Source organism: Phacochoerus africanus, chromosome 13 (genome assembly GCF_016906955.1).
Source record: "Phacochoerus africanus isolate WHEZ1 chromosome 13, ROS_Pafr_v1, whole genome shotgun sequence".
In the NCBI taxonomy this organism is placed as follows: Eukaryota; Metazoa; Chordata; class Mammalia; order Artiodactyla; family Suidae; genus Phacochoerus; species Phacochoerus africanus.
In genome coordinates, this window is record NC_062556.1 from 49021791 (window position 1) to 49033870 (window position 12080).

Consider the following 12080-nt stretch of genomic DNA (forward strand, 5'->3'; position numbering starts at 1 on the left):
TTTCTTACCTAACGAAAGTTATGATTGTGTTCTGTCAGTAAATTTCTTTCCAAGGAAAACTGGATGGAGTTTTGGACCTTAGATTAAGGTAATTAAACTTGGTTTCTCAAGCAACACCTTACACGCTGGTTAGACTTCATCACTGTATAAAAATGTACAGTGGTTTATTGACATGTACATTCCAATATGTTTACGGCTGCAAGATGAGGCACACTCAGTATTGCACTTCATTAAAATTTCAGGCTCAAACTTAACCTAGAAGTTTAAATGAAACTGCATTTGTAATTGAGTAGTTCTTATACAGGACAAACATTGATATCTTTATATACAAGGTGATACTTATTACATTTATATGCTGTCCTAACACAATTTTTTTTTTTAAATAACAGTCTAGGAAATAAACCAGAATATTCCTCTTTTTATCCCCACCCGTGATGCAATTGTACAGGATTACAAAAAGGCAGTATACAATAAACAATGATTATTTTTCTTTTTTGCTTGAAAGCCAGCATCATTCTTAGTCCATGGGCATGGCAATTCTTTGATATCAATTATCTATAAATGTCCAATGCTTCACAGGCCAATGACGATAATGGCCACATGCAAACACTTCACAAGTTTGATGTCTTGGTTCAAAAGAAGATAAAGTGAACTAATGGAGAAACTTTCCATCGCAAGAATTATGTACATGGTATTTGGCATCCTTCTTGCACTGTGAATGGTTCGTTTCAATGGATGTAAAAATGGTCCCGTCCTTATCCTGAGCAGGGTTTAAACTTCACCACATCCGCTTGGGGGATGAAGGCAACTTTTCGCTCTGTAGACAGAAGAGTCTGAGCATTCTAAAAAGTGTGAGCATTTCTGCACACTCCACAGCCCAGAGCAAACTCTTCCCCAGTGGCGGGGTGAACAACATGGAGAGGACACTCAGTTCCTTCTAACTGTTTGCCTTTGGGACCTGCATAAATTTTGAAGGAGGTAAGAGAATATAATTAAAAAACACACACATACAAACCCAAAGTAAATATTAATCACCAATAAGGTACTCAAATGAAATAACATGACTATGATTGTGCAAATATAAAATTAAAAAATATTTTCTTCTAACCACAAAAGTAAAAATGTTCACCATAAAAAAATTGAACATACCAGATACATACAACCAAGGAAGGGACAGGGTTCCCTACCCACAATAGCTTGCCTAGAGATAACCACTATGAAGTACAGATCTTCTTTGTTTTTTAAAAATGTTATTGGAGTATAGTTGACTTCACAGTATTGCATTAGTTTCAGGTATACAGCAAAGCGAATCAGTTTTACATACATATGTGTGTGTATATATATGTATACACACACATGCATATATAAACACACACACACATATATCTCTATGTATCCATTCTTTTTTCCCACATAGGCTATTACAAACTATTGAGTAGACCTCCCTGTGATTAGGTTCTCAGATCTTCCATTAATAAATGAGTTAGATACATCGTTTTATAGCAAAGAGCAATGAACAAAAACAGTCATTAAAAAATGTCTCCAATGTGTTCTAGCAGGAAATTATACTGGATGAGAAAACATGCAGACTTCTGTACAGAGTATTTTTCTCCAAGCAAAAAACAAATTTAAGTGTAAGGAAGCCATGTTATCCTTCTACCTTCTCTGAAGAAAAAGCACATGTTGGTAAAATGGGAAGACTGATTATTAATGTTATTTCTAGAAGTATTTAAAGGGAAATTAGGACAAAAATGAAGATCAATTAACTTACAAATATGGATGGTAAAATAATATAAAATGTAGTCATCTGGAAGAAACACTTTGGGGAAAATATGTATTTGTAGATAATGACCAAATAAACTAGGCTTAAAATGTATAAAAAACTGTATATTATGTTATATTGTTATGTTAATGGGCTTCATGTCATGTGTTTCACAGCATTTAAAAGGGATTTTTGGAGTTCCATTCTGGCTCAGCAGGTTATGAACTCGACTAGTATCCCTGAGGGTGTGGGTTCGATTCCTGGCCTTGCTCAGTGGTTTAAGGATCCAGTGTTGCTGTGAGCTGTGGTGTAGGTCGCAGACTCAGCTTGGATCTGGCGTTGGTGTGGCTGTGGCACAAGCCAGCAGCTGCAGCTCCAGATAGACCCCTAGCCTAGGAACCTCCACATGCCCTGGGTGTGGCCCTAAAAAAAAAAAAAAAAAAAAAAGTCAATAAAATAAAATGGAGTTCTGCTACTTTGTAAGTGAGAAGCACCTGTGCAGGAAATAAAGGCTGGGCTTATTGAATGCAGAAGCCTACTAACAGACAGCAAGGAAGAGACCTATGCAAGAGTTTCCTACAGCTGGTTTCCAGCACAAAAAATGTAAATTTTGATTTTGTTTGGGAGAAAAGCATGATGAGATTGCATGGAATGGGCTTATCCAGATTAATGAGGAATGAAATCGAATTTAATTTACCTCTTCCAGGTTTAAAAACTTCTCTGATGTAAAAGACGGGAAATGTGAGGGGGATAAAAGGCTGGTGTATGTGACCCTCTCAGCCTGGCCACAGTATAAACACTGCGGTATAGGGCACAGACGAGGCTCAGATCCTGCGTTGCTGTGGCTGTGGTATAGCATCTGTAGCTCCGATTTGAACCCTGGCCTGGGAACCTCCATATGCCACAGGTGCAGCACTAAAAAGACCAAAAAACAACAAAAAACAAACAAACAAACAAAAACGTGGGGAAATTTGATCTGCCTTGCAGGTTGTCAAAATCAGGTGAGAAAATACCTGTGAAAATGCCCAGGGTCTATGTCAGTTTCCTCTCTGCCGCCTCCCCAGCCCCTTTCCTGTCTCATTCCTGACTCACAATGCTGAAAGGGTGAGGCCCCCCGTTGACCTGGGAGACCTTTTGAATGTGTGAGAGGAAGGCCTGCCTGGCCTGCCCTCCTTCTCCCAGCAACCACCCAGCCCTGTGTTCCCTGGAACACAGGTTTCACTAAAGGCTACTTCCCTTGTTGGTTTATTTCTTAATGTAGAAGAGCTATCTTTCATTAAATAAAATTTGGATTTTTTTTTTTTCCCATGATGACATGCTTGCCTCTGAACATTCTCACCTAGAATTTGGTTCTCTCTCATGCTCCTGTGTGTCACAAGGCCAGGAAGCAAGAGCGACTGTCCTGGTTCCCATTTCTTTCCAGAATACTAACTTGCAACTTTTCTTCAATAATCCCTCTTCCCTTGAAGCTCAGACGATGGACAGGAGTACCCGCTTCTCACTCCCTTCATCAGCTGACCTCCAGCTCACCACCCTCCTCCTGCTCATCCTGGCTCATGTCTCTATTCTAGCCACTGTCCCACACACTCTAGCCTCCCATTAGTCTGCTCTTGCTTCTTTCAAAGTCCTAAAGTCCTGCTACTGTTAAAAAAATTTTTAGAGAGAGACGGATTTTCCGTTGTGGCACAACAGAAACGAATCTGACTAGGAACCATGAAGTTGCGGGTTCGATCCCTGGCCTCGCTCAGTGGGTTAAGGATCTGGCGTTGCTGTGACTGTGGCATAGGCCAGTGGCAACAGTTCTGATTCAACCCCTAGCTTGGGAACCTCCATATGCCTCAGGTGTGGCCCTAAAGAGCAAAAAAAAAAAAAGAGAGGAAACTGTGTAGCAATTTTTATTTGACATGAGCAAATAACAGCGTAACAACAAATTAAAAAAATCCTATTTATCTTTGAATAGATATTTCACATGGTTTAAACAAAATCAAAATTAAATTACATACATGGAACCACAAAAGACCCAGAATTGCCAAAAACCAAGCAGGAGGCATAACTCTTCCAGACTTTAGGCAATATTACAAAGCCACAAGTCATCGAGACAGTGTGGTACTGGTACCAAAACAGACAGACAGACCAATGGAACAGAATAGAGAACCCAGAAATAAACCCAGACCCCTTTGGTCAATTAATCTCTGACAAAGGAGGCAAGAACATAATATGGGAAAAAGACAGTCTTTTTACCAAGTATTGCTGGGAAACCTGGACAGCCGCATGCAAGTCAAACTAGAACACACCCTCACACCATGCACAAAAATAAACTCAAAATGGCTGAAAGACTTAAATATTAAGACAAGACACCCTCAAACTCCTGGAAGAGAACATAGGCAAAACATTCTCTGACATCAACCTTATAAATGTTTCCTAGAAGCAACAGAAATAAGAGGAAAAATAAACCAGTGGGACATAATCAAACTGACAAGCTTTTGCACTGCAAAGGAAACCAAAAAGAAAAAAAGACAACTTACAGAATGGGAGAAAATAGTTTTAAATGATACAACTGACAAGGGCCTAATCTCTAAAACATACAAACAACTTATACAACTCAACAGCAAAAAAGCCAACAACCCATTTGAAAGATGGGTAAAGGATCTGAATAGACATTTTTTTTTTTTGGTCTTTTTTTTTAGCTATTTCTTGGGCCGCTCCCGCGGCATATGGAGGTTCCCAGGCTAGGGGTTGAATCGGAGCTGTAGCCACCGGCCTACGCCAGAGCCACAGCAACGCGGGATCCGAGCCGCGTCTGCGACCTACGCCACAGCTCACGGCAATGCCGGATCGTTAACCCACTGAGCAAGGGCAGGGACCGAACCCGCAACCTCATGGTTCCTAGTTGGATTCGTTAACCACTGCGCCACGACAGGAACTCCTGAATAGACATTTTTCCAAGGAAGATGTACAGATGGCCAACAAGCACTTGAAACAATGCTCAACATCACTGATTATTAGAGAAATGCACACCAGTCAGAATGGCCATCATTAATAAGTCCACAAATAACAAATGCTGGAGGGGCTGTGCAGAAAAGAGAACTCTTCTGCCCTGTTGGTGGGAATATAAGCCTAGTACAACCACTATGGAGAACAGTATGGAGGTATCTTAGAAATCTATACATAGAACTACCATTTGATCCAGCAATCCCACTCTTGGGCATATATCCAGACAAAACTTTCCTTAAAAAAGACACATGCACCCACATGTTCACTGCAGCACTATTCACAATAGCCAAGACATGGAAACAACCCAAATGTCCACGGATAGATGATTGGATTAGGAAGATGTGTTATATATACACAATGGGATACTACTCAGCCATAAAAAAGAATGAAATAATGCCATTTGCAGCAACATGGATGGAACTAGAGACTCTCATCTTGAGTGAAGTTAGTCAGAAAGAGAAAGACAAATACCTTATGATATCACTTATATCTGGGATCTAATATAAGGCACAAATGAACCTTTCCACATAAAAGAAAATCATGGACTTGGAGAATAGTCTTGTGGTTGCCAAGGGAGGAGGAGAGGGAGTGGGAGGGACTGGGAGCTTGGGGTAAATAGATACAGAATGTTGCCCTCGGGAGGAATAAGCAATGGGATCCTGCTGTATAGCACTGGGAACTCGGTCTAATCAATTCTGATGGAACACATAATGTGAGAAAAAAGCATGTATACATGTATGTGTAACTGGGTCACCATGCTGTACAGTAGAAAAAAATATATATAAATAAATGATTAGAAAAATTAAATTACATATGAAAACTCATCACATTCCTCCCACTTTTACCCCATTTTCCATTTTCCCCAATGGAAAATATGAGGTAATCAATTTTATTAGTTTCTTGTGAATCATCCCAGTGATTTTTTTAAAATGCAAAGAGAAACAAATGTAAGTATATATTCTCATTTTCCTTCTTACAAAAGGCAGCATACTACAGATACTATTCAATAACTTGATTTTTCATTTAACAGTATCTGCCATAGATCTTTCCACAATCACTGCATAGAAACTTCATCCTCAGTACCGTTCTATTTTTGTCTCTCTCTCTCTCTTTGTCTTTTTGCCATTTCTTGGGCCACTCCCGTGGCATATGGAGGCTCCCAGGCTAGGGGTCGAATTGGAGCTGTAGCCAATGGCCTACACCAGAGCCACAGCAACTCGGGATCCAAGCCAGCAACTCGGGATCCAAGCCATGTCTGCAACCTACACCACAGCTCACGGCAACGCCGGATCCTTAACCCACTGAGCAAGGCCAGGGATCGAACCCGCAACCTCATGGTTCCTAGTCGGATTCGTTAACCACTGAGCCATGACGGGAACTCCCTATTTTTGTCTTTTTAAGGCCGCACCTATGGCATATGGAAGTTCCCAGGTAGGGGTCAGAGCTGTAGCTGCCAGCCTATGCCGCAGCCACAGCAACACAGGATTTGAGCTACGTCTGTGACCTACCCTAAGTTCATAGCAACGCCAGATCCTTAACTCACTGAGTAAGGCCGGGGATCAAACCTGCATCCTCAAGGATCCTAGCTGAGTGTATAACTTGCTGAGCCACAAGAGGAACTCCCTCTTTCATTTTTTAGTAGAACATAGAATTTAGTGTTCAATCAACCTTTTACTGGATACTTTCATTGTTTACAAATGTGTATTATTATAAACCATGATGCAGTGAATAACCTTGTATATTTGCTCTTTTTAACTTTCACCAGATATGGAGGTATATCCTCAGCAGTGGGATTGCTGAAAGGCAGACGTGCTGAGGGGCACCACAAGGTTCTGCCATTTGTGCTCTGAAATGCAATGGATGAGAGTGTGTGTTTCCTTCAACACTGTATTGTGTGTATGTGCCTTCTTTTTTTTTTTTTTTTTTGGCTTTTTGCCTTTTCTAGGGCTGCTCCCGTGGCATATGGAGGTTCCCAGGCTAGGGGTCGAATTGGAGCTGTAGACACCAGCCTACGCCAGAGCCACAGCAACTCGGGATCTGAGCCGTGTCTGCAACCTACACCATAGCTCACGGCAACGCCGGATCCTTAACCCGCTGAGCAAGGCCAGGGATTGAACCCACAACCTCATGGTTCCTAGTCAGATTCGTTAACCACTGTGTCATGAGGGGAAGTCCTGTATTGTGTGTATGTGCTTTTGCTAATTTCGGATCTGGCTTGTGCGAAATTCTTTGACAGGCACATTTACCTCTTCTGCCACTGTCAGGCCTGGTATGTCACCTCACTGTGATCACCAGCCTCCCCACCTCTTCCAATTTTTTCAGTCTCTTTTTGGTTTCATGCTCACTTTCTCTCAGCCTGACCGCCACTGACCATCACTGCCCCTGTATTCCCACTGGCTTCTTTAATTCCCTTGGCTTCCTGATGCTCACTGTGCTGCCACTTCCCAGCCATTCTAGAGCAGATCACTTGTCTATTTTATGGGGTCCATTCCAGGCTTCTTAAAAAAAGAAAATTACAGCTCCTCACAATAAAGACAGATGTGTGACAAAAAAAAGAAAAGAATCACAAAAATCCCTTTAAATGACTGTTATCAACTTACAATTCCAAACCTCTCCTGGCCCTTTAGTGCTGAACAGTAATCCCTCTGCTGGTCCTTAGCTGACTCCCTTCATTCCCCACGCACTCGGCTTCGTTACAGCTCTGAGGCCCTCACTCACCGCGGTCATCTTACTTTCTACTTCACTCAGAAAGTCAGACACTTACAAGAGAAGAGGAATTCCCTTTGTTTCTTTAGGATAGTCTGAACTGGGTTTCTGCCACTTGAAACAAAGTGTGCTCATGTGATTATTAAATAACACCAGATACCATATATGTCATAACCATATTTATAAATTTTAAAAGCATACCTGCAGGACAGTGTGGTAATTCTTCCTTAGGAATGCTAGTCATTCTCTGAAAATCATCATGACAAGCATTACAAAAATGCGTCGTTCCAAAACAGAAAAAGACAGCCACTGAGCAGCAGTAGCGACATTTGTATTCCAAAAAGTCTGTGCCATGTTTTGGACACATCTATAGCAAAAGAAAATAGACATAAGATTATGGCGAGCCTATTTCAACTATACTCAAGACAATCAAATACTGAATCATATATTGATTCCTATTTTGTGAGTATACATAGCTCTCAAAACCGACTGAAAACTGAGTGCATGGCTTTGCCCAAAAGGTTTGGACAAAACCCCAAGTTTTAATCCCAGCTTCATCATAACCACTATTATTTAATAAGCTAGCCACTTAATTCCTTGCAAATGTTTCCTGGTCTGCCAAACTGAAACATTAATATTTCCTCTATCTCTCAATCTCATGGATGTACTTCAGATTTCACTGATGAAGGGAAAACCTAAAAGTGTAACTGCAAGTGTAAGAATATGAAGTAAGTAAATTTATTACCTGTTGAAAGATGGCGATTATTTTATGGGAGACAAAATTATAAAATGCAAATACCATCCAAAAGAAATAATACATACAAAATGACTTAGAAAATTATATACTGCCATTCAAACATCAGAAAACACGGGGGAAGAAACCTGCTCTACCATCCCCATCATATTGGCTATATTATTATTTAAAAAAAATGGAAGTCTAACATTTCTAAAGTAGCTTCTTTTTTTTTTTTTTTGTCTTTTGTCTTTTTGTCTTTTTAGTGCCACACCGGTGGCATATGGAAGTTCCCAGGCTGGCAGTCTAATTAGGTACAGCTACCAGCCTACGCCACAGCCGCAGCAGTGCAGGGTCCGAACTGAGTCTGCAACCTACACCACACCTCACGACAACGCCTGATCCTTAACCCAATGAGTGAGGCCAGGGATTGAACCTGCAACCTCATGGTTCCTAGTTGGATTCGTTTCCACTGCGCCACGACAGGAACTCCTCTAAAGCATCTTTTCTAATAAAATGTTCTACCCACCTGAGCCCTGGACACATCAGAACAGGCACCGCAGATGAGCTCTCTGGGATCGTAGTCATCCCCTTGTCCAGCCTCAGCATCACAGCGAGCTTCTCCACCAAAATAAGCCTACGGTGGGAACACATTTAGATTACAGCGGGAAACAGAAAACTCTGCCGTGAGAGGTTTCACGTGCACTGCATGTGCGGTGGAAGTGAGGTCGTGAAGGCCTAGGAAGTACTATTGTCTATTAGACATACCCTTGCAATGCCAAGTGGATGCCCATATTATTGCCTGTGAGAAACAGATCAGGGGAAGAAATAAAGCTGCTTCCATTCTGGAATGGACTCATGCTTACAATAGGACTTTCAAACATTGTACCATCAAACCGAAATAACAAAAGAATGTACAATATTCCAAAGAAATACCAAGAATAGGATATTAAGTAGTAAAGAGAAAATGTGCTTTTATAGGGAAAAGTTTGAATAGTTTTGCTCATTGTGAAATATTAAATAACATATTCCCTCTAAAAATATGTCTAAAATACACATTAGTACAAAACAATAATCATGAGGCTAATGGGAAAGAAACAGGTCAATTTTGGTCACATAGAAAACTATTATTAAAGGGAAAGAGAATTTGGTAATTCTGTTCAGAGTACTGCTTATACTTATAAAGCTACACTATATGTAGGAACTTAATAGTATCCAATGTAAACCCTTGAATAAATGAAATTATCATGGTAAGTAATCTATCTGTATTTGCTCTAAGCACGGAATTATTGAGGCCAATTATAATTGGGGCAATGTGCATACACAACATATCCCAAAGCCAAAAGTCTATGTACATAATTGGGAATAAATGAGTCCACATAAATCTATTATCTGTACTACAAAAAACAAGTCAAAGGACAGGCTCCGTTGATACAGAGGTTGCGAATGGTCATCCACCAGCTGAATCAGGCCTCAGAAGTATTTCATTTGCCCTTGGGCCTATTCCAGCTGTTTCACTTTTCTAGAGTCCCAGCTTGGCTCCCTGGACATTTGACTGTCATCCCCATGACACAATACTCATTTACAATGTCTAGTACATTAAACACAGAAATAATATGTTATTATATGTAACAATACCAGTTTCACAAAGGCACACGATTAGTGTTTGTCTGCCTTTCTGGCTATCATCTATCTAGTCTTGCATTCACTAGCTTTTGTTTTCTTTTTGTTACTTGGAGAGACTATGCATCTTTCATATATCGATCCCTTCATTCATTTACTCATTCTCTAGTTAACTTAGTGTCAAATAAGTGTCAAGTGCTGGAGATAGAGAAATTAAAAAGCAGTCTTTTTCTTCAGGGAACTTATCAAGTGGGACAGTCACTGGAATGCAGGGTAACGAGTGTGAGGGCGGATGTGTGTAGGATGTCCAAGAGGCGTGGGGGTGGGAAGGTGTGGGTACACTGCAGATGGGGTGAAACCTGAGCCAAATCCCGAAGTGTGATTAGACAGGTGTGGCCACAGCTAAGAGTGTGTGGGAATGAGCAGGTGGCAGGTGAGAGTAAGATGCAGGTGGGAGGTAGAGAAGAGTATTCCATGAAGAGCAAAGCCTCTGTGGTGGCATGGATGTGTCAGGGAGGGAGCAAACATGGCCCAGTTTGGGGACCTGCCAGTTGTTCAGTATTTCGTTAAGCACATATGGCAGCCTCTTGGGAGATGAGACTGGAGTGGTGGACAAGGCTGCAGGATTATAAGCAGAACAATGACATAATCAGATCTGAGATCTAGAATATTAAGCTACTAGCGGAATTTTAAGTGTAATGTATGGAATGGGGAGAGGGGGGAGGGACTCCACACAAGGAATCCAGTAAGAAGGCTACCAAAGAAAATGATTAGGGTTGCTGAAACTGTAACAGAAAGAGAAAAAGGACTCAAAAGAGATTTGGAGGCAGAACTGACAGGACTTTGTTAATACAGACTGGAGACTGAAAGTATCAAAGCTGATAAATGTAATACTGGCATATGGACTTTGAGGATCTGTGAGAAATCCAAATGTTTGGTAGAGAGATGGATATTTGTATTTAAATCTCAAACATTTTGAAAGGTCTGAACAATACAGGTGATAGATGAAGGCGTGGGCGTACAGGAGGTCACCAGAGGTAAGGAGGTTTTGAGGCAAGAATAGAGGGTGGGGAAACAAACACATAAGGAGCAGGTGAATGAAAAGGAACTAGGTGAGGAAATTAAAGACAAAGGACCAGAAAGGAAGGAAGGTACCAAAGACAGTCTTGTCCTGGAAGCCAAATTTAAGGAGGGAATGGTCAAAAGAGTTAAGCCGAAGTTTATTCAAGAACCAACTGGATTCAGCAAATAGGAAGTAGCTAGAATATAGAAATATTTCATGTTTTGGAAATAGTTTGTATATGTTTTTTTAAAAAAAATCCCCAAATAAATTAGATCAGTAAATTCCATTTGAAACGCAGTACCAAACGTTCTTATTTTTAACTTAGACTTAAGACATAAGAGTAATTAGACATCATTTTACAATTCAACTTTTTGGGTTTTTTTGGCTTTTTAGGGATGCAGCCACGGCATATGGAGGTTCCCAGGCTAGGGGTCCAATCAGAACTACAGCTGCCAGCCTACACAACGCCAGATCCTTAACCCACTGAGTGAGGCCAGGGATTGAACCCGAAACCTCATGGTTCCTAGTTGGATTTGTTTCTGCTGCACCATGACAGGAACTCCAACAATTCAACTTCTTAAGCAGAGGTAATCTCTAATTCTTAAAAATCCTTAGTAAGATTAACAGCATACCTTTCTGCATTTGTAGCAGACATAATATGCATATCTATTCATGGCATAGCCAGCAGGGTCATTATAAAATCTCACACCAGGAGTGGTGATGGCTTCGCTCTTATGCAGACCTTCATATTCCAATCTCATTAGAGCTTTTCTTCTGACATCCTCATAGAGTTCTTTTATTGGATCAAGCAGATCTTTTAACACTGTATGATTTATTTTGTTCTGAAATTTAAAAAAAGAACATTTTTTAATAGAATCATCTACTTATTAAAAAATTCAACAAACAGTGTGCACCTAAAGCTGTCAAGCTGTGTGCTAGAAGATAACCAAACATTTTCTAAATAAAAATCATTTAAAAATAATCCTGTAAGTCCTCAAAGCCTATGCTTCCTCAAGAGCAGGGTAAGTGGGGGCAAGTAGGGCGCAGAACATGAAAATTCCATTGTATTAGCTCCACATTCCTGAGTATGAAATGTATCTCCTGCTGCCTTAGCTGTTCTGGGAATAAAAGGTTACCTTGCTACTCCCTGTGCCTGTGTGCTCTGGTTCCTTGGGGATGGGGTAGAATGTTAGGTAATA

The 12080-nt window shown here is 40.7% G+C and overlaps 1 protein-coding gene across 10 annotated transcripts in view; it reads right to left on the reverse strand.

Moving 5' to 3' along the window:
- Positions 1–129: 129 nt before the first annotated feature.
- MYCBP2 (MYC binding protein 2) overlaps positions 130–12080 on the reverse strand; it is a 263517-nt gene continuing 251566 nt past the window's right edge. For all 10 annotated transcript variants that reach the window (XM_047755874.1, XM_047755873.1, XM_047755872.1 and 7 more), the window contains 4 exons: positions 11514–11723; positions 8725–8832; positions 7664–7829; positions 130–958 (listed from right to left, as the gene is read on the reverse strand). In XM_047755874.1, the coding sequence (XP_047611830.1) occupies positions 843–958; positions 7664–7829; positions 8725–8832; positions 11514–11723 (600 nt within the window). In that variant the 3' untranslated portion in view covers positions 130–842. The remainder of the gene's footprint in view (positions 959–7663; positions 7830–8724; positions 8833–11513; positions 11724–12080) is intronic.